Below are 19848 nucleotides of genomic sequence, written 5' to 3' on the forward strand. Positions count from 1 at the left end.
CAGTGCACCCCTCTAGTGCGTCCCCTCAATGTGTCCCCCCAGTTCACCCCTCTAGTGTGTCCCCTCAATGTGTCCCCCCAGTTCACCCCTCTAGTGTGTCCCCTCAATGTGTCCCCCCAGTTCACCCCTCTAGTGCGTCCCCTCAATGTTTCCCCCCAGTTCACCCCTCTAGTGTGTCCCCTCAATGTGTCCCCCCAGTTCACCCCTCTAGTGCGTCCCCTCAATGTGTCCCCCCAGTGCACCCCTCTAGTGCGTCCCCTCAATGTTTCCCCCCAGTTCACCCCTCTAGTGTGTCCCCTCAATGTGTCCCCCCAGTTCACCCCTCTAGTGCGTCCCCTCAATGTGTCCCCCCAGTTCACCCCTCTAGTGCGTCCCTTCAATATATCCCCCTAGTGCACCCCCTCAATGTGTCCCCCCAGTGCACCCCTCTAGTGCGTCCCCTCAATGTGTCCCCCCAGTTCACCCCTCTAGTGTGTCCCCTCAATGTGTCCCCCCAGTTCACCCCTCTAGTGTGTCCCCTCAATGTGTCCCCCCAGTTCACCCCTCTAGTGTGTCCCCTCAATGTGTCCCCCCAGTGCACCCCTCTAGTGTGTCCCCTCAATGTGTCCCCCCAGTTCACCCCTCTAGTGTGTCCCCTCAATGTTTCCCCCCAGTGCACCCCTCTAGTGTGTCCCCTCAATGTGTCCCCCCAGTGCACCCCTCTAGTGTGTCCCCTCAATGTGTCCCCCCAGTTCACCCCTCTAGTGTGTCCCCTCAATGTGTCCCCCCAGTGCACCCCTCTAGTGTGTCCCCTCAATGTGTCCCCCCAGTTCACCCCTCTAGTGTGTCCCCTCAATGTGTCCCCCCAGTTCACCCCTCTAGTGTGTCCCCTCAATGTTTCCCCCCAGTGCACCCCTCTAGTGCGTCCCCTCAATGTGTCCCCCCAGTTCACCCCTCTAGTGCGTCCCTTCAATATATCCCCCTAGTGCACCCCCTCAATGTGTCCCCCCAGTGCACCCCTCTAGTGCGTCCCCTCAATGTGTCCCCCCAGTTCACCCCTCTAGTGTGTCCCCTCAATGTTTCCCCCCAGTGCACCCCTCTAGTGCGTCCCCTCAATGTGTCCCCCCAGTGCACCCCTCTAGTGCGTCCCCTCAATGTGTCCCCCCAGTGCACCCCTCTAGTGTGTCCCCTCAATGTGTCCCCCCAGTTCACCCCTCTAGTGTGTCCCCTCAATATGTCCCCCCAGTTCACCCCTCTAGTGCGTCCCCTCAATGTGTCCCCCCAGTGCACCCCTCTAGTGCGTCCCCTCAATGTGTCCCCCCAGTGCACCCCTCTAGTGCGTCCCCTCAATGTGTCCCCCCAGTGCACCCCTCTAGTGCGTCCCCTCAATGTGTCCCCCCAGTGCACCCCTCTAGTGTGTCCCCTCAATGTGTCCCCCCAGTTCACCCCTCTAGTGTGTCCCCTCAATATGTCCCCCCAGTTCACCCCTCTAGTGCGTCCCCTCAATGTGTCCCCCCAGTGCACCCCTCTAGTGTGTCCCCTCAATGTGTCCCCCCAGTTCACCCCTCTAGTGTGTCCCCTCAACGTGTCTCCCCAGTGCACCCCCCTAGTGCGTCCCCTCAATGTGTCCCCCCAGGCTCTCTGCTCCCCCCACATCTTACACACCCCCTTCTTATGAATGACGGGGGGCTGAGGATGACCCATCTTAGGATCTTGTTGAGGTTCACCTTGACAAATAGAGTGACAAGAAATGGGAGATTACAGGAAAGAATGTGACCTGTTACATGTCACATGACTTTGTCCTGCCCCTCCCCTGGTGATCCGCACCCTCCCCTCGATCATACACCACTTATCCCAGCAGCCTGTTGGGTTTTCTCTTCGAACCTCCCCTGTCAGCCAAAAAATCCTTGTTATGAGTTTATGGATCTCAGAAAATACCACAGCTATGTCATTAGGCACTAAAGTGTCTGAAATGTTTTTCGGATTGATTCAGGTGCCTGATACTGAGGTATGTTCGCGTGGCGGAGCGAGTGCTCTCAGCACCTCATGGCTTCCATCTGCAGCCCGTGGGCCCTACGGCTGTTTGTGCCCTGTCACGGTGCTCAGGGGAGAGGGGGCGTAGCTTTGAATGGGGCAGGTGCCTGACGGACAGCCCGGTCAGCAGCAGGAAGGCCGTAGTTGCTGATCCGAGTGCCTCTGCCTCGGATTGTGCGCTTAGGACATGCTGGGTGGAGCTGTGTGCAATCCAGACACATACTATAGATCTAAACTCATATAAATAAAATATCAGTAGGGCCCCTCCTCCCCCACACGTGATTTCCAGGTACCACGGTGGACACTGTTATTTATGAGGGAATATGAGATTCATGGAGGTGCGACTGGAGAGGTGAGGTAGAGAGGTAGAGAGGACAAGCCCTGAGGCTCGGTGAGGATGCTGGGATAGCGAGGGGGTGGGGGTGGGGGTGGTCAGCGGGCCGATCACGTGACAGACCGGCATGCCAAGGTGCACCCTGTTATGCTGGTTGGGTACTGGGCGGCCTCTGGGTTAGAGAATGTCGCTGGCTGCTGGTCAACCCCTCCAGGCGTGAGGGCCCGGCTTCATCTAGCCACTTCACGGGCTTCTGTTTTGCACCTGTGGGCAGATCGGCGAAGAAAAGCATGTGGCTCTGTTAGCGAGTGACTCCCCCCATATGTCACCTGTCCGTGGGGCTGGCTCATTCAGCGCAGGACCCTCTTTCACAGCCAGCTGAAAATAATTAGAAAACAAAAGATCTAATTACACTCCCATTCTCATTTTCAAGTACTGCTCAATTATGTTGTGGAATTGGAAACCTGAATTGAATTAGTGTAATTTAGATTTAATGAGTCTACTGAGGTCCAATTTTCCGCCATAAGGCACAGGCGATTTCATGTCTCAGTTCGGCACTCCAGTTGGACTCATGGACCAGGTAGCTTGGCACACGCTGAGCTCAGCTGCGTTGCAGACCCGCCCACTCTGAACGGGCCATCTGATTTCCACTTCAGGAAGAGGACAAGAGGCACCCATGTGCCCCCCTTGCTTGCTGGTCATGTGACGCAGTAGATGTGGCCGTCCACTGGAGGAATGGGAGAGGTCTCTTTAGCCTATCCCGTGGCTCTGCTGGTACTCAGCACCCACACTGAATTCTGATAGGCCAGACTGAGGTGGGGTCGAAGGTCGTACAGCCCATTTTGGGGGCCTCGCCATGGATGTGCTCCTGGTGCCTGCAGCGCTGGCTTTTAAGGCAGCCTGCTGGCTTCTGTCAGTCCCCAATAGTTGTCCGGGCCAGACTTCATGCTCTTAAATGGACTCATCATGAAGACAGCTGCAACTGTGGTGTGTGAACCCAGGTTTCATCATAGGGAGCGCTGGAGGCCTGTTTGGGTGTGGAATACACCAAGAACAGTGTGATAGATGTGAGGCCGGGTTTACAGTAAGTGTTTAGTATAAATTCAGTCTGGCGGATGAGAAACCATCTGGTGTTTTGGGTGTTGTTCGGTATTTCTCTTGAGAAGGTTCTGGGTTGAAATTCCACCAGGACTCCTACTTATGGTGTTAAAGTGGGAGGTGCTAGAGGTTCAGACCCTGCCCCCCCCTCGCACGGTCTTCCTGCTATGAGCTGTGGGCCTCACTACCCCCTGCCCCCGCGGCTAATGGCACCAGCTTCAGGTTGAAGTTGCACTCTAGTGTGTCAATATGCGATCGCAGGTGAGAGACACTGATGCAGCTCCGATGGCCGGATCTGCACCCTGCTTTGCCCTGAGTGATCATCTTAAAACCTGTCCGACTGAGTGATAAAATAAGTATCTCTAATTTGGGATGTCCCATAAATCAGCACCCTGCATTTTAATGATGCGTGTGACAGTTTTATACTGTCGATCATCATTAGTGTAGTGAAGCTCTTCAGACAGTGGGGACACCAGGCTGTTGGAACACTGGGGCGTTCCAGTGGGATATGATTTAAGAATATGGCCCTTTAAAGGTAACTGAAACATGCACATTAGCTGCTGTTCCCTCTCGTCCTGTTCCGGGACGGTGCACCTGACGTGGGCACTAACACGACTGTACGAGTCCCACTGAGCTTAGCGCCATGTCACGCTGAGAACTTGCTGCCTGAAGCGGTCGTGACCCTGTGCTCACGCTGTCCCTTTTGTCCCTGTCAGAGCGATGTGGAGCTTTTAGCTGGCTGCTAGGCTGGGCTGTTACCTCATTTTACATACCGTCACACCGTCCATAAGCCATTCTATAGTATTGCGACAGTATTTCCACAATATTCCAATATTTTCTCACTGAGATTTGAAAATACACCCCATATATACCCAATATGTACCCAAAATACCGGCATATACCCAAGCTCGTATATACCTGCCATCTGGTCCTGAGAAGCGGGTCGCTGTCATGTGTTATATCCACACAGACGCTGAGAACCTGAGCAGGAGTTACAGAAGCGGGGAGAGATAATGTGTTTCTCCTTCAGTGTGTATCAGTGCAGATAAACGGAAGCAGCTCTTCTCCGTAGTGAGAGGCGGAGCCATTGAGGTGTGTCCACAAACATGCCGCGTTCCTGCTTTATCTGGGGTCTGCTGTGCCATCCAGCCACACAGACGGCCAAGTCCCACTTATTCTTCTCTTCCTCCCGCTCCTCATCCTCTCGCTTTAATGTCACTCCATGTTTCACCGCGCACACGGGCGAATGTTGCCATCCCTCGCGGCCTTAGAAGAGATCATCCTGTCTGGATTCCCGGCATTGCTGCGAGCCTCCTTCCCCCCCCCCCCCCCCCCCCCGCCAACCAGCATGCCGTGCCTATCAGGCCGGAGGGGGCAGCTGTCGCCGCAGCCCCCCCTACTCGTGGAGAATGACTCACGCCTTCAGATAACCTGCTTGTCGTGTGCAAGGCCCAGCTACAGTCAGTCCGTCATGGCGTCGACCCGGGTCACATTCCTCTGGAGCCGGAATCCCGTCCATCTGGACTGGGTCACACTGAAATGTTCAGTCAGATCAGGCCCTGCTTGGATCTCTAAGCAGCATTATTGATCCAGTGATGACTCACCTCAATTTACCTTCTGCTCACAGAGACACAATGGAAGAGGATATAATTATTTAGCAGATATTTGGAGGCTACCACTCTCTCCAAATGGCGCGAAACTGCCTTAACATCTGAGCGTGTGACCTGGTGGAGGGCTGCGTGCTGTTATGATCCAGCCACTAAACATCTCCCACCTTCTGCTTTTGTGCCTCACCGGGAAGCTCCGTTCTGGTGCATGGTTCGCTCATGCCTCGCCGCGATGCGCCCTTTACCCGTGATGTACATGGAGGCGCGGCCTGGGCTGTCCGCCACGTCTGGATGCTCACTGCCTCAAGGCCTCGGCTGTCTCCTTCACTGGAAAGTTCTGCTGCGATAAACAGTGGAATTTTCTCTTTCGGATCTTTGTTTCGATTAGCGGACATGCACCAAATGGAGAAGGCGTGGTGGATATAGTGAAGGAGCACAGCGCCCCCCAGTGGTCGAGTGGGGGGGGGGGAGTTAGAATATCTCGTTAACAGCAAATAGTTAATGATTCCCCATTAATCTCAGGCAGTGGATAGATGCTTATTCTGTGTTTAATGACAGATAGATTCCCACAGGGCAGTGCACATCAATATCCCAGAGACAGCTCCCTGGGAGTTAAGGAAGTGCTGGCAACTTCTGCAAAAGCAAAATGGCCCGATAGAACATATATATGCAAATGACAGACCGTTAAGAGCCAGGCCTGAGATGGAATAATGATAGTGATTAAGTAACGCCCATCTGATGTCACCAAAACATCTATCCGCTCGCTATTGACCTTTTTCGGCAAGCGGCGGCAGTGGTGTGGTGCAGTGACCTCAAAATAGCAAGTTAATCAGACCCGTAGTTCTGCTGGCAGACATGACATTTCCAGAGAAATGGCCACCCTCCCGACCCTGCCGCTGCTGACCGTCCTTTCCGGCTTCCCTCCTCTGAAATGACTTTGTGAGCCTGTAATCCCTCAGGTGTTTGAGTTTGCATATTTCTCCGAGTTAGCGTCCACCGTTAGCATCATGCGAATCCGCTCATTGGGCATTACGCAAAGACTGAGATTTGTTGTTATAAAAAAGGGCGCTGAATTTTATTATGTGTCATGGGGGGGGGGGGGGGGGGTTCAAGGCAGGCGCATGACTCATAAATAGTATGAAGCAGCCGGTGGATCTTAGCGGTCCAGAGCTTCGGATAAGATGCACGGCCAAATGTTAGTAATGAAAAGTGCAAATGAGCGTTTCTACAAATATCTCAGAGATGTTATTCCACTACTCAGATCGCAGCCATGGGCTGGTTTGGCACTGCAGGAGTTAACCATGTGGATTTCGGCGAGCACTTCGATGATGCTGTCCTAATTCGGAGCTCTACCCAAAGCTAGGAAGAGCCATTGAAGTGTAGCTGGTGGAGCCGGAAGCTATCTGGCTATCAGCAAGCCCACCATGCCATTCATCTCCTGGTCCGTTTGCCGTCGCGAGTCCTGGATTGGCCACTCATACATCCTTCACTGTGGGTCCCCGGTGACACCAGCATATGGTTGCCAGCATATGTGGTCTGTCATGCCTGGTTGGACCTGGTTTGGGCCTCTCAGTATGACCCTGTTGTTTACATGGTTCCACACGCCCACCGTTGTTCACAAAGATCAAATTACCTGGAGGGCCGTCAGCGATGTCGTAATCCTACATCGTGCACTAAAACCCCTGGTTCTTGCATCAGGAATTTCGAGGAGACAGCAGCCAAGAGGCTGACGTCCCTTTAATGTATATCAGTTGAATCATCTCCCTTTCTTAACCTCGGATGCCCACGAAACTCTCTGCTCATTTGCATACTGAGAATAAGAGCAACGATGATAAATGACACTAAGGGATCCTCAGAGCGAACATGTCTGTGGCCCCCGCTCTGCCGACGGTGCCTCCCCAGGAGCACAGCACAGCCCGATAAATGATTATTCTCTTGGTTTTAATTCTACAAGGTGCTCATGTTTATGTATGAGTCCTGTGGGGTTGGCCGTGGACCAGAGAAATTCCCCCATCTGCTTGACATTTCAGACACCACCTCCCCCCGAAATAGCAGCACACCCCAAAGTTTGGTTTTATAACAATCTGGTGCGCGGGCTGTCGTGTTCCTAAGGAACGACGTCCACGGGGAAGCCTTTGTTTTATGTTAGTTTTTCTCCTCTGCGTCACTGCACAGGGCTCCGCGCCTCGCATCTTCCCACCAGGAAACTGGAAGATAGGCCCTCCAGTCCAAAGCCGGCCGGCGATATCACTGCGCTTAGGAGCCAAAACGCTTATTTCCCTCATCCAGAAAGAACTGGTAAAAGCCATTGGCTTGGCGTCCAACCCCCGCTGAGGTGATTATAGTGTAAAAAAACCCAGAACCCAGAACTTTACCCTCGCCTACGAGCTGCTGCTATCTCTGGCTGACAAGCATCACCATCTAGCCGCTTAGCCTTTCAGGAGATCGTCGCTGGGAGCGGCTCCTGGTGGGGTGGGTGACATGGCCTCTGACCGAAAGGTCACGAGCCCCTATCGAGCGAGGTGTCTTCTGAATTCCCTTCGGAAGAATCCAGCATGCCTGGTAGCTTAATCTGCATGTCGTCGCTTACTGAAGGAACAAATATAACCAGAATTTCCTCCACATCTGTTTATGGATAAGCACTTATCCTGCTCAGGGTCACCTGGAGCCTATCCCAGGCTGGGGGGGTACGTACTGGATGGGGTGCCGGGTTATCACAGGCCTCATACACACAAGCATGCTGTGAGCAATTCAGAGACACCAATCAGCCTCACCATATGTATTTGGGCAATGTGAGGAAACACACAGCACATGGAGAGATCATGCAAACTCCACAGAGCAGAGCAGAGGCGGCATTCAAACCCCCCCTCTGGAGGTGCGAGGAGGCAGGGACGCCCACTGAGCCGTCAAACCGCCCACGATATTTGCGTGTTAAGGAAAATACACAGTTTTTTAGTTGATTTGTCACTTGGCTTCGAGACAGTCACTGTTTTCGGGGGGAATGTATTTTAGTTTTGGCTGCTAACCAGACTTTTAACGAAACATACAAGTTTAAATGAAGTCCGGCTCTGCAGTGCAGCAGCAGGCCCTGCCACCAGCTCTCCGCCGTCACTCGATCCGGCTCGTTAACTGCAGGCCCGGCTCGTTAACCGCAGGTCGTTAACTACCGCCCGGCTTGCTTCCTCGGACGTCCTCGGTTCTGTGGCCGGGGCAGAGGATGCCTGTTTTCACGGCTCGCCCCAGGCGGGCGATCAGGTGCACGGTCGATGGGCAGGGTATTCGCTCAGAGTCGGAACCCATCCCAATGAGATCAGACAGCTGTGTCTGACAGACAGGGTCGGTCTGTCCTGTAGGTGACACAGGCAGCTAGGAGCCAACTTGCCGGCCAATTTCAGTTTGCTTCAGACAGGGGGCGCCACTAAGGATCAGCTCTGCTGACGGGCAAACAGGACATCAGGATGGTCAGATAAAAAGTTAGATTTCAATCAGTCTGCCATCTACACAGTACAGATTAAACACACCCCCTTGGCCTGAATGTGGCTTCTCCTGCAGTTGTTTTACATAGACAAGCATGGAAACTGCTTTATAGATTAAGAAAAACTTGCTAGCAAGTAAGAAATGCTTAGCAAGGCCCATTCCTTGTAGCTTATTCACATAGATAACAAGGCCGGGTGTGGGGGTGGACGCCGTGGCGGAAAGCTGGCCTGTGACACAATCCAGGTGTCTTTCAGACTAAACAGGCTCCTTTGGCAGCACAGCTGTGGAACGTTCCGGGCCGCAGAGCTCGCTCACATCCTTCACCGAACTGCGCAGACGCAACGCCGCAGGCAGGACGGAGCATGCGCAGTGCGCGCACGGACTCCAGTGCGCTCTACTTAACGGCATATTTACGGTGCCCCTTCCCCCCAGAACGTGTTTAGTTAAGTTTTCACCTTTCCTGGTCTCGCGGCTGCTTTTAAAGCCGTCAGGGGCGCGGGCAGTGAAGTGGGGGTGTGGGGAAACAGGCGGCTTCAGCTGGGGGCTCTCAGCACGCCATGATATATCGGCCCTCCGAGTCCGTCCCCCTTCCATCTGGCACATCTGAAAGCGGAACATGTTTCTCACTGGTTATGCACCTTTGGGCCCAGCTGGACGGAGGACAGAAGGTCAGCAGGGGTGTGCTCCTGGCTGGGGGTCGTCTGCAGGTGGGGGGGGGTATAGATCGCACAGAGGAAGTTGATTTTTCCCAACGTGCCTGCTCGCTATAAGCTCATCATTTTTGGTTGATGCTAATTTCAGGTGGCTTTAGGTTTCTTTTTTGTAAGGTTCAGCTGAGTGTCCTGGACTCTCCAGGGATAAGAGCCATTGTAAAGGCCCATGCCAGCCTCGGATGTGCCCGCCCCCCCCCCGCTGCAGATGGGGTAAAATTGGGGACCCGTGGGGACCCCAGCATGCTGGATCCTGAAGGGATTTTCCCATGAAAGTAATGACTTAATCTGGATTCAACTGTCAGTGAATGATAAATATGTTAAGACATTTTATGTCTCTTTAAATTGCATCTCATGAGCACGGACAGATTAATCAAATTTATATCTGGAAATAACACTGTATATCAGGGGTCCCCAACTTTTTCCCCGAGGGTTAAATTTGATGAGCAACACAAAGTCAAGGTCTACTTGGGGGGGACGGTCCCCCAGTTGCCAGCTGGAAGACCAGACCGGATTCATCTCTCTCTGCCAGCTGGTGAACTCTGCTGCATATAGTAATGGCAGGTCAATTTTGAAAGCCTCTCCCCATTAATGTGATCCCATGTCCATCTGTGAACTAGGACAGGATCCTGCAGCCAGGCCCGTTTCGGCTGCCCTTCTTTCAGACGAGACGGTGGCGGTAATGATCGTTCGACTCTTCGGAGGCGATCACAGCCTGCATGCCTGCCTTTCTCTCTCAGGACATCCTCAGTTAGCTTCCGCCTCAAGCAGCTCTATTACGGGGGCTGTTCGGTAACAGTTCTGGTGAGAGCTTCGGAATATTCACCGGAGCAGCTGGTACGCCTGGAAATTTATCGACATGGAACTCAAAGCTCAAGCGGGGTTGGCTTTGGGGTGTGTGCGCGGCCGGGGGGTAAATTATGAAAGCAGCCAATTTGTATTTTTCCTCAATTAACAATAAATGAATCTCGGTTAACAAATAGGATGGGTGCTGTAAAATGACACATTTTTATGGGCGCATATTAAAAATATAATTAAAACACATGAATTATTTGAAGTGCAGATGCTCAGTTTCACACTGAAGCCCTCAGAAGGGTAAGCGGCAGAGCGAATGGTGGATGGAGGAGCTGATGTTCATCTTCAGCGTGCTTCATTACCATGGTGAGCGTCCATCATGTCACTGTCATCTCCTCACTGTTATATGGGCAACACTGCCGCAGAACTTCTGTCTGGGATTCCAGGCGCCCCAAAGCATATTATCATGATTAAATGACGCATTTAGCTGCAGAATGTAATCCAAAACCAAACATTACGGTTAATGTAAATAAGCTTCTCAACTGAAGTCTAGTGTCTTTCCTGGGATCTGAACCTGCAACATTCTGGTTCTTGTGTGGACGGCGGCAGCTGAAAAGTGGCTGAGGGCGAGTTTCCGTGACAGAGGCTCAGCCACTCTCCCCACGACCATCCTGAATGAGATCCATTTCCGTCATTCATTTGTAATACAGTTATTTAACACCTTTATCCAAAGCAACATACAGCTGAGAGAGCAGGTCAATTAAGGCTAATGGCCTTCAAATGTGCAGTTGTGAAACCACTAGCAGCTGTGGGATTTGAACCAGATACCTTTCCTTGAGAAGCACACAGTGCTGACCTACAGAGCCACACACGCGAGGCCTAGAGTCCGGATCATAAGTTACCTGTGGCAGGCGTGGTCTTCCACCACAACCTCCTGCAGATGGTTCCGATCTGTAATGACTCGTGCCTCTTGGCAGTTTATTAATCAATTTAAGCTCACTCTGGGCTGGGGCTCTTTCCAGGCTTGGTTCTGCTGGTTTGGTTGGCATGGCGCCTATCTCAGCGTCCTGAGTTCTGCTTTGGTCTATGATCTTGTTATTTGTTGCTCCTATGCCAGCTGGTGCTGGACTCCAGCTCTGCTTTCTCATTTGTGAGTCTCACACTTGGCGGCCCCAGTCCTGTCAGCACCGGGTACTTGGAGACCAGCCTATCAAGGAGGAAGCAGCTGACAGGCAGATGACTTGGCATCACATGTGCGCGCAGCTTGGGCGTGTCTAGTTCCTGTTGCCAGCGTTCCTTGCTTTGGAACTCCTCTTTGTCTCAGAAATTTTTCTTAACCGTTGCGGCCTTGACACCAGCGAGTGACACGTCCATAACACATCTGTGGCGGCTGAGCTGCCAGAAAAACTAAACCACGTGAGCCTAAACCCCAGCTGGTATTGTGACATCGGCAATGTTGCGCATTTTATGTCCAGAAAGCAAAAACACAGACCAAGATTTTGTTTCTACCATCTAGCTGAGCGTAAAGAGTCACAGTCACAGAGTAGTCAACTGGTTGGTAAAAACAAAATCTTGGTCTGGATTCATAGTTCCTGTACTTGATATTCCAAGCACTGGACATCGGGCGAAGTACCTTCTGATATCCCTGTACAATTGGAGTAGGCAACCCTGATCCCGGAGTGCCGGTATCCAGCAGGTTTTCCATCCTACCAAGTCTTGGATGAACCACACCTGATCTCAGGCAGATCGCAACTCATATGGTAAGATAGAAAACCTGCTGGATACCGGCAATCCAGGATCAGGGTACCTATCCCTGCTGAAGGATGTGTCCATCAAACTGTTTAGCTTGATCTGTATGTTCCTGTCTAGCAAAGACAGATGAATTCCTTGCAGTCTTCTTAGGTGATGTCAGTGGGAGCTATCCAGCACAGGTAGGTTGTACAGTGTGAGCTTTGGTCCTTGCAACATTAAACCTGTGCGAGAGAGATCCAGTTAGCTCTAACTCTTCATTTTATTTGAACTGCTTTTCCCTTTTTTCCTTCTTTAATAGCTTCATGTCTCCCATTAGATGCAAGTTTTAAAGATTTAATAGCAGAGTAATGCGAACAACCTCGGGGAGCTACGAAAGGCTTTTAATCTTTTGTTATCTTTTGCGGAATTCTGTCTGGCCCCCGTAAAAGTGTAATTCTGTGGGGTTACCAAGGGCTAAAGGTGCCCGTGTTTTCCAGCATACCCACCCCCCCCACCCCGTCGCGGCAGCGGTGACCTCGCCGGTGGGACGGGCCGTCTGCCAAACGGGAATGGGAGACGCGGAAGCTGGATTAGCTTTAATGCTAACCCGACAGCTGCTCATGCCGCTAACAGCTGTATCCACTAAAGAGGAGGCTGTCTCGCCCAGATAGGATTCTGTTTCACTGTAGCACTGCGGTTATGTTTTCTGTCTCCTCCCGCCCCCCCCCCCCCCCCCCCTCTTTTAAAACCTCTATAAGAGCAGGGACCCATGGAGGAGATCAGAGGGAGCCCACAGCGGAGAATGATTTAGCAGCTTTGCCATTAAAAGCCAGCTGCATCCTTCCTCTGCTCTGTTTTGTCCCCCTTGATGACTGCAGAGGCACCTGTGGCTCTGGGGACGTAGGAGGCTTTAGGTCTGGCTCTTCCTCCCATGATGAGGACGTGTAACACATTCTAAGCTCTATTTCTTTTTGGCTTGAGTGGCACATCTTAGCATCATTGTCCAAAGCAACAACCCAAAGGGACGGTCAGCTCTCTGGCAGGTTTACTCACAAATACAGCCGGCCCATGTTATAAAACGGCAAGGTTTAGGTTTCTTTGACACTTACAGAGTGAAGGCATTAAACCTGTAAATAAATACGTAATCAGTAACTATTTCTTGGGTAGGCAATGTTTAATCCTGGACAGGCCAATGAGTGTGATATAGTTCATTCTTGTGTGTGTATCATACCACCATTTAATAGTAGTATATGGGTTCAGATCACCCTTATTTTGTCATTTATTTTTGTGCATAACTCGCTGGGGCCCTGTTGTTTAAAAGGGAACTATTTTGTGTGGCGTATTACCAATCCCACAGGGTGTTCTACAGTCTGGGTGACTGCATTCACTGTAGGGGCATTAGGTGTGATTTCAGGATCACCGGCCTTTGATACACATGCTGTGTTGCACATGTTCCCTTCAGCAAATTGACTGACCAATCAGGGGTCAGATGCCTCCTGTTCTTCAGTTCGTTAGATCGATCATTTGGTCAATGAGACACTTGCGCTGAGTTTCCTGTGTGCTTCCTTGTTCTAACCTTGTTCCAGTTGCTAAAGGGTTTCCGGTTTCCTTAGTCTTTAATGGGGTAATTTCAGCAAATTTAAAGTGATTTTGAGGCATTTCTTCTTGCGTGGATATTGATTATTGTAATTAACGCCGCGTGAATGGCGAGTAGGGTATTTTTGGTGGAGGCGGGGGGTTTCTATAAATTGATGCAGAGCCGTCTGCTTCTGCGAATGTCTGTTATTCCTGTCTGCACGCTGTGCTATCTTAGCCGACTGCGAGATCAAAATAAATAGATAACAGCCTGCGATAAACACGTTTTAATGCGTGAAAAATAATTAACCCGCAGGTGTGGCGGATTCCGAGCCGTAATTATAGCTTCAAATCTGTTCGGAATGAGGGGTAGACGAAAGGCAGAAAGAGAGAGAGAGCGAGAGAGAGAGAGAAGGAGGGGGGAGAGAAAAAGAACAACAAGAGCTGCAATAACAATTCGTAGTTTCGCACTTGGCTGGAGTCGCTCCTGAAATATCTCTGCCTGCTGCACTCGCTCCTATTTCCGGCGACTGGCGGCTGGATCCCTCTCTATCGCTCGATCTGTGAAGGTACGGCATCAGCCTCAGGGTCCATCGCAGCATGGGGGCCACCTCCCTCCCACGCATCTCTCTTTGGGGGTCCGACCCGCCCCCGGCCACCCCTTGTTCCACAGCTCTCCTCTCACCCTGCTGCAGGGGGGTCCTCTCTTTCCCTTTGGGTTCCCGGTTCCCTTACCTCAGAAGGGGCCTCGTCCGGTCAAATAAAATGACCGGTCAGTACAATTAGGAGGCAGAGAGAAAACGAGTGAGCGGACGGGGAATGTGCTCGGGGTGCTGAATGGGTCCTAGAGGAGCTGGACCTGTTTCTGTGCTCAGAGCGTTTTAAAAGGCGTTCCGAAGGTGGCATTTGCTGCGTCAGAAGGGAGATGTGCATGGCTCTGTGATACGCAGGATGCAAGACGGGAGTGCCTACCGGCTGGTGTTTGCTTTAAGGAGAACCTCGGGCTGATGGGAGGGGCCTTAGGGCCAACAGCTCTGCACACTTTAAGACCTGATGGTTTTAATAGTCCAGCTGCTACTTCTTTCTGCTTTCTACTATATTCACCTTATGGATCCGTCGCAGATCCAAATGGTGTTACTGGAACCAATGACAGAGGAGAGAATTTCATATTGAGGGGGCACTACCTAATAATTTAAATTAAGGTTTGTTTTCTGGGAGGATAAATTAATCCAAATTAAAATTTGGGGGGGCACATCCCCCCTCTGTTTCCCATGCCCCTGGATGGAACCACTGAATTGCAAAAACCGGGCCTATTTTTGGGCCAGGGGTTTTGGAAAAAATCAGGTTCTTAGCTACTGTGCCACCTACTGTTCAGGTGGTTGAATTGTCCCTTGCCTTTGCATTGTGTGTACATGTGTATGAGAGAGAGAGGGAGAGAGAGAGAAAGAGAGAGATCGTCTCATATCGGGCTGCTTAGAGTGGAAGTTCAGGCTCCGTGTCGATAACGTGCCCAGCTAGTGGAGGAGTACCCGTGTGCTCTGCACCCCTGTGTGTGGGGTGTGTTAAGTGCTGATTTGTCCAGATACGTTCCACTGGACCTAAAGAGGCCTCTTGCGTGACTGAGACAAGGCTTTCGGAATCAAATCTGTCTTCTTAATGAAAAGCAGGCTGCAGGAAGCAATTACTCTTGTACTGTGGTGCCGCGTGTGTGTGGTCCTCTGCTTCTGGTCACTTTGGGTCACATGCTAACCGTCCACATTCAGAACCCCCCACCCCCACCCCACTGACTGCTGATTATTGCCGGAGTCCCACTGTACTCCCTCCTGATCCCCTCCCCATTCGGTTTTCCTTACAAACGATTCCCCTTGTGTTAAGGTGATGCCTCATAGGGGGGGCGAGGGAAGAGTCCTGCCGATATGGCTGTGAAGCCAGTGCCCACAGAGCGGGCAGCTCTCCCCTCTCAGAGCAAGACTCCCTTGCTGCTACTCCACTGTGCAGCCCCTGGGATTGGTCAGTCTGGGGTCATGAGTAGATCTCGTCCCGCCTTTCTGTCTTCGTCCCCAACTTTGCTGGCCCGCACTGCCTTTAAGACGAAGCCACAACTGGCAAGCTGTGCATAATTGATGCCGAATGTTTTGATCAGGCACAGGACACCGTTGGTGCATTTATCGAACCCCTTGAAAAAGAAGCTCAGCTGTAATTATGGATGCATCTAGAATCGCCCCCGCCTGGACAGTGGACAACATCCCTTAGCAAGCTTAACGTTCACCGGCTCCCTCCTGCCAGGCCACGACTCTTCAAGGCGGGGCTCACTGACCCTCCTCAGTGTCTCTGCTGAGCCAGTCTGTGTTTCTAGAAAGAGGATATCAGGTCGGCTACTGTTGGGCCCCCTACCTGTTTCTCGAACTGCCCATGATTTTAAGGTGCTGGATAGCGGTGGGGGGGTAGGGAGACGTTCTGACTGGGAGATTTCGTTAACGTCCCATTTTAATGCGAGCATATTACCAGGATGTTGGCCGTCACAAAGTCCAGTTTTAGCTATTTTAAAGAGGCTCATTTAACCCATCAGTGTAAATATTCAGTTTGGAAGAGTGATCCCATCCGGTGACCCATGCCAGCCTTTTCCGTGGTGAAACATTTGTCATGGTTCTTAGATCGAACTCCTCACAATTATTGACTGCCTCGAAAGTTATATTTTTAATCCTAAATTAAATAACATGTCGCAACTTTCATCGCTGTCCCAAATTGACTATTAGTGCTTTTAGCCCCAGCTGTCTCTCCCAATTTGCCTTTAGCCCCCCCACCCCCCCACCCCCATCAGTGGTTCTGGCTGCATAGTACACATTGCTCTATTCCCCCCGCCCCCCCCCACACAAACCTTGGTACAGCCCCAAGTCATGTGGCCGCAGCGAAAACCATAGCAGGAGGTGTAGGCGTGAGGAAAGCAGCAGTCCCTGTACCCAAAGGGGGGGTTCTGTAGCGTCGTTGGAGATGAATAATGGATTAGCACACTGTTTGCCTCTGTGGGCTCCGTCTCACTGTAGTGCCCCCCTCCCCCATATCAAGCAGAAACACGCTCTGGGTTGCTAAGTCCTTGTCATCTCTAAAACTGTTTGCTTGTGTTCTTCTGAGCATGTCTGATTGTTATGCAAAGGAGAGTAGGGGTAAATATTTAACCTGAAATCTAAGTAGTGAACTAGACAGCTATTTGTGTAAGATGATAGTCTTTCCTCATGTGCTAAACAAGCACCGCAATCTCTGCCCCACATCCGTCACTGACGGGGTGGGAGTGGCAAGGATGTTTTGCATTGATGGCTGCTGTTTTGTTTGCCTGTTTGGCATGTCAACATTAAGATCTGGCCTATACCGGGCCATTAAGCTACAATACAAGGAGACACAGCCGGTCGGTACGAGGACACACAGCCGGTTGCTATGAGGACACACAGCCAGTTGCTACGAGGACACACAGCCAGATGCTATGAGGACACACAGCTGGTCACTACGAGGATGCACAGACAATTGCTACAAGGACATGAGAACACACAGCCGGTCGCTACGAGGACACACAGTCGGTCACTACGAGGACGCACAGACAATTGCTACAAGGACATGAGGACACACAGCCGGTCGCTACGAGGACACACAGCCTGTTGCTGCGAGGATGCACAGCTGGTAGCTACGAGGACGCACAGACAATCGCTACAAGGACATGAGGACACACAGCCGGTCGCTACGAGGACACACAGCCTGTCTCTACGAGGACACACAGCCTGTCACTACGAGGACACATAGTCGGTCACTACGAGGACGCACAGACAATTGCTACAAGGACATGAGGACACACAGCCGGTCTCTACGAGGACGCACAGTCGGTCACTACGAGGACGCACAGACAATTGCTACAAGGACATGAGGACACACAGCCGGTCTCTACGAGGACGCACAGTCGGTCACTATGAATACGCACAGGCAATCGCTACAAGGACATGAGAACACACAGCCGGTCTCTACGAGGATGCACAGTTGGTCACTATGAATACGCACAGGCAATCGCTACAAGGACATGAGAACACACAGCCGGTCTCTACGAGGACACACAGCCTGTCACAACGAGGACGCACAGTCGATCACTACAAGGATGCACAGCCAGTCACTACTGCATGAGGGCACACAGCTTGTCTCTACGAGGACGCACAGACAATCGCTACAAGGACATGAGAACAGATAGCTGGTCTCTACGAGGACACACAGCCTGTCTCTACGAGGACACACAGCCTGTTGCTATGAGGATGCACAGCCAGTCACTACGAGGACGCACAGTCGGTCACTACAAGGACACACAGCCTGTCGCTATGAGGATGCACAGCCAGTCACTACTGTACGAGCACGCACAGCCAATCACTACGAGGATGCACAGACAATCGCTACAAGGACATGAGAACACACAGCCTGTCGCTACGAGGACACACAGCCTGTCACAACGAGGACGCACAGCCGGTTGTTACAAGGATGCATAGCCAGTTGCTATGAGGACACACAGCTAGTACCAGTCTTAATCTGATCGTTTGGCTTTCCAGAATGACCCGCCTTGGTCCGATCGTTTGGTTCACCCGGGCCTGGTCTCGGTCCAGATGTTTGATCTCTCTCTGCATCGCGTGTGGGTTTAGCCCTGCATGCCCCAGCAGGTGCCAGAAAGCTGCTCATATCCTAGCGAACTCCCAGGGTCCTGAGGTTCTCCACGCTAGATACACGCATGGTACCAGAGATTCAGGCACCGGGGCCTCTCTCCTTTGTGCCCTTGTCTTAGGAATACATCAGGGCATACTGTTATGGAAATTAAATTACAGGCGCCTTGCCTGTCTGTCAGTGCCTGTTTGTGGTGGCTGGGTCTGAGTGCTCATTTGTTTTTAATCATCTTACTTTGGAAGGACCTAATTTGGCATTTTGAGTATAAAATGAATTTATTGTCGTCCTCCTCCTGCTCTGAAATATCAGGCATCATTAAGCTCGGAAAAAGCACAGTGATGTCGGGACACCTCTTGTGCTGGTGTCTTTAATTGTGTGTTAATTGCGTAATGAATTGCCGCTTAAAAAGTAGTCCTATTTTGCACAAAAAACTGTTTGCCTTTTGTGGATGGCAGAAGGCGCTGTTTGCTTTAGAGATGATCTCTGTGTGAAGTTTGTAAGAGATTCTGTTCCATACCCTCAGTCTATATGTTCCATTATGTCCATTGGGGGCCCTGCATATGTGTGTCCAAGGGCATAGGGTTAGGGTTGGGCACTGGGGGAGGGTTGAGGTTTCCACCCATTTTAGGAGATTGTATTGGCTGGATTTGATTATTGGGTAGGTTACAACTCCCCCCCCCAATCTCTCCATCATTTACACCCATGTGTGTGTCCCTAGGAAGGATTCTCACCCTGACTTATCTCTTCATGCCTTGTGCCCCCCAGGTCATCCTCATCCTCACCAAGTACTACCATGCGGATTCTACGAAGGTGCTAGAAAGCTCCCTGTGGAGGTAGGTCATGCTTCATCTGCCCCTCGAGGAGTTTCCATGGCGATTTGACACATCCCGCTAATTTTTTTTTTCCTGTAGAGGCTGCTTGTGACTGGCCCCCTAGTGGCCGGGCTATGTAAATGTAAATAAATATGATTTGAATTGAGGGTGGGATGATTGTTTGGATTATAAGCCCCAATATACTGAAGACGCTGCTCTTCACCCTGAGAGATCAGACTGAGAACGTGGGTCCAGTGCTCTCTCGGCCGTCTGCTTGCTTGCCAGTCCCATTTCCGGAAATCGCTTTTCTCCCTGTACATTATGCCTGCACTTGCTCACTCCAGTCTGATGGATTTCGCTCTCCTGAGATAGACATACAATGAGTTGCCTGACTCCTCAATTAAAATGTACCTAATTAGGTTGCTGGCATTTTCTTTGCATGCTGTAATTTGCATATCCTCTAGTTTTCCTGCTAGTTACTCATTTCCTCAGGACACTGTGTGCTGTGTGTTTTACACCCACCCACCCCCCCCCCCCCCATCATGCCGATTTTCACCTGCAACACCCCCAGCTCGGAGGTGACCAGGTCTCCGCTGCGTTTTCTGCTGTTCTGTGCTACACATACTTCTGAAGGCTTCTGGCCAGGAGATGCTTTTGCTAAACATGCAGGGAGAAAAGCAGGACATCACCCAGAAATGTGTCCTGATGAGTGTCTGTGTGTGGGCTGAAGTGCCATTCTGCTCCGCCGCTTCGGCTGTCTTCAGAGCCGCGGCTCCGCCCGGCACCGCCGAGAGCCTGCAGGGGGCGCTCCGTCCGAAAGGAGCGTGACACCCGTCCGCCCAGTTGTGTCAGCTGCTAGGACCCCTGACTTCAAACTCTAAGGTCTTTGTCCAAAGCAAAGACTGCATATTGCCAGTGCAGAGGGCTCCAGAACATGTTGTGTGATCCTGTATAAATATGCATCCTTGGCTGATGTTTTAGTGGTTTTGCATGATCCTCAGGATGTTTGA

The 19848-nt window shown here is 51.6% G+C and overlaps 1 protein-coding gene across 2 annotated transcripts in view; it reads left to right on the forward strand.

Moving 5' to 3' along the window:
* The window catches only part of sorcs2 (sortilin-related VPS10 domain containing receptor 2), a 197394-nt gene that overhangs the window by 37701 nt on the left and 139845 nt on the right, over nt 1–19848 (forward strand). For both annotated transcript variants that reach the window (XM_048971460.1, XM_048971459.1), the window contains exon 2: nt 18792–18859. In XM_048971460.1, coding sequence (XP_048827417.1) covers nt 18792–18859 — 68 coding nt within the window. The remainder of the gene's footprint in view (nt 1–18791; nt 18860–19848) is intronic.

This window comes from Brienomyrus brachyistius, chromosome 12 (genome assembly GCF_023856365.1).
Source record: "Brienomyrus brachyistius isolate T26 chromosome 12, BBRACH_0.4, whole genome shotgun sequence".
NCBI lineage: Eukaryota > Metazoa > Chordata > Actinopteri > Osteoglossiformes > Mormyridae > Brienomyrus > Brienomyrus brachyistius.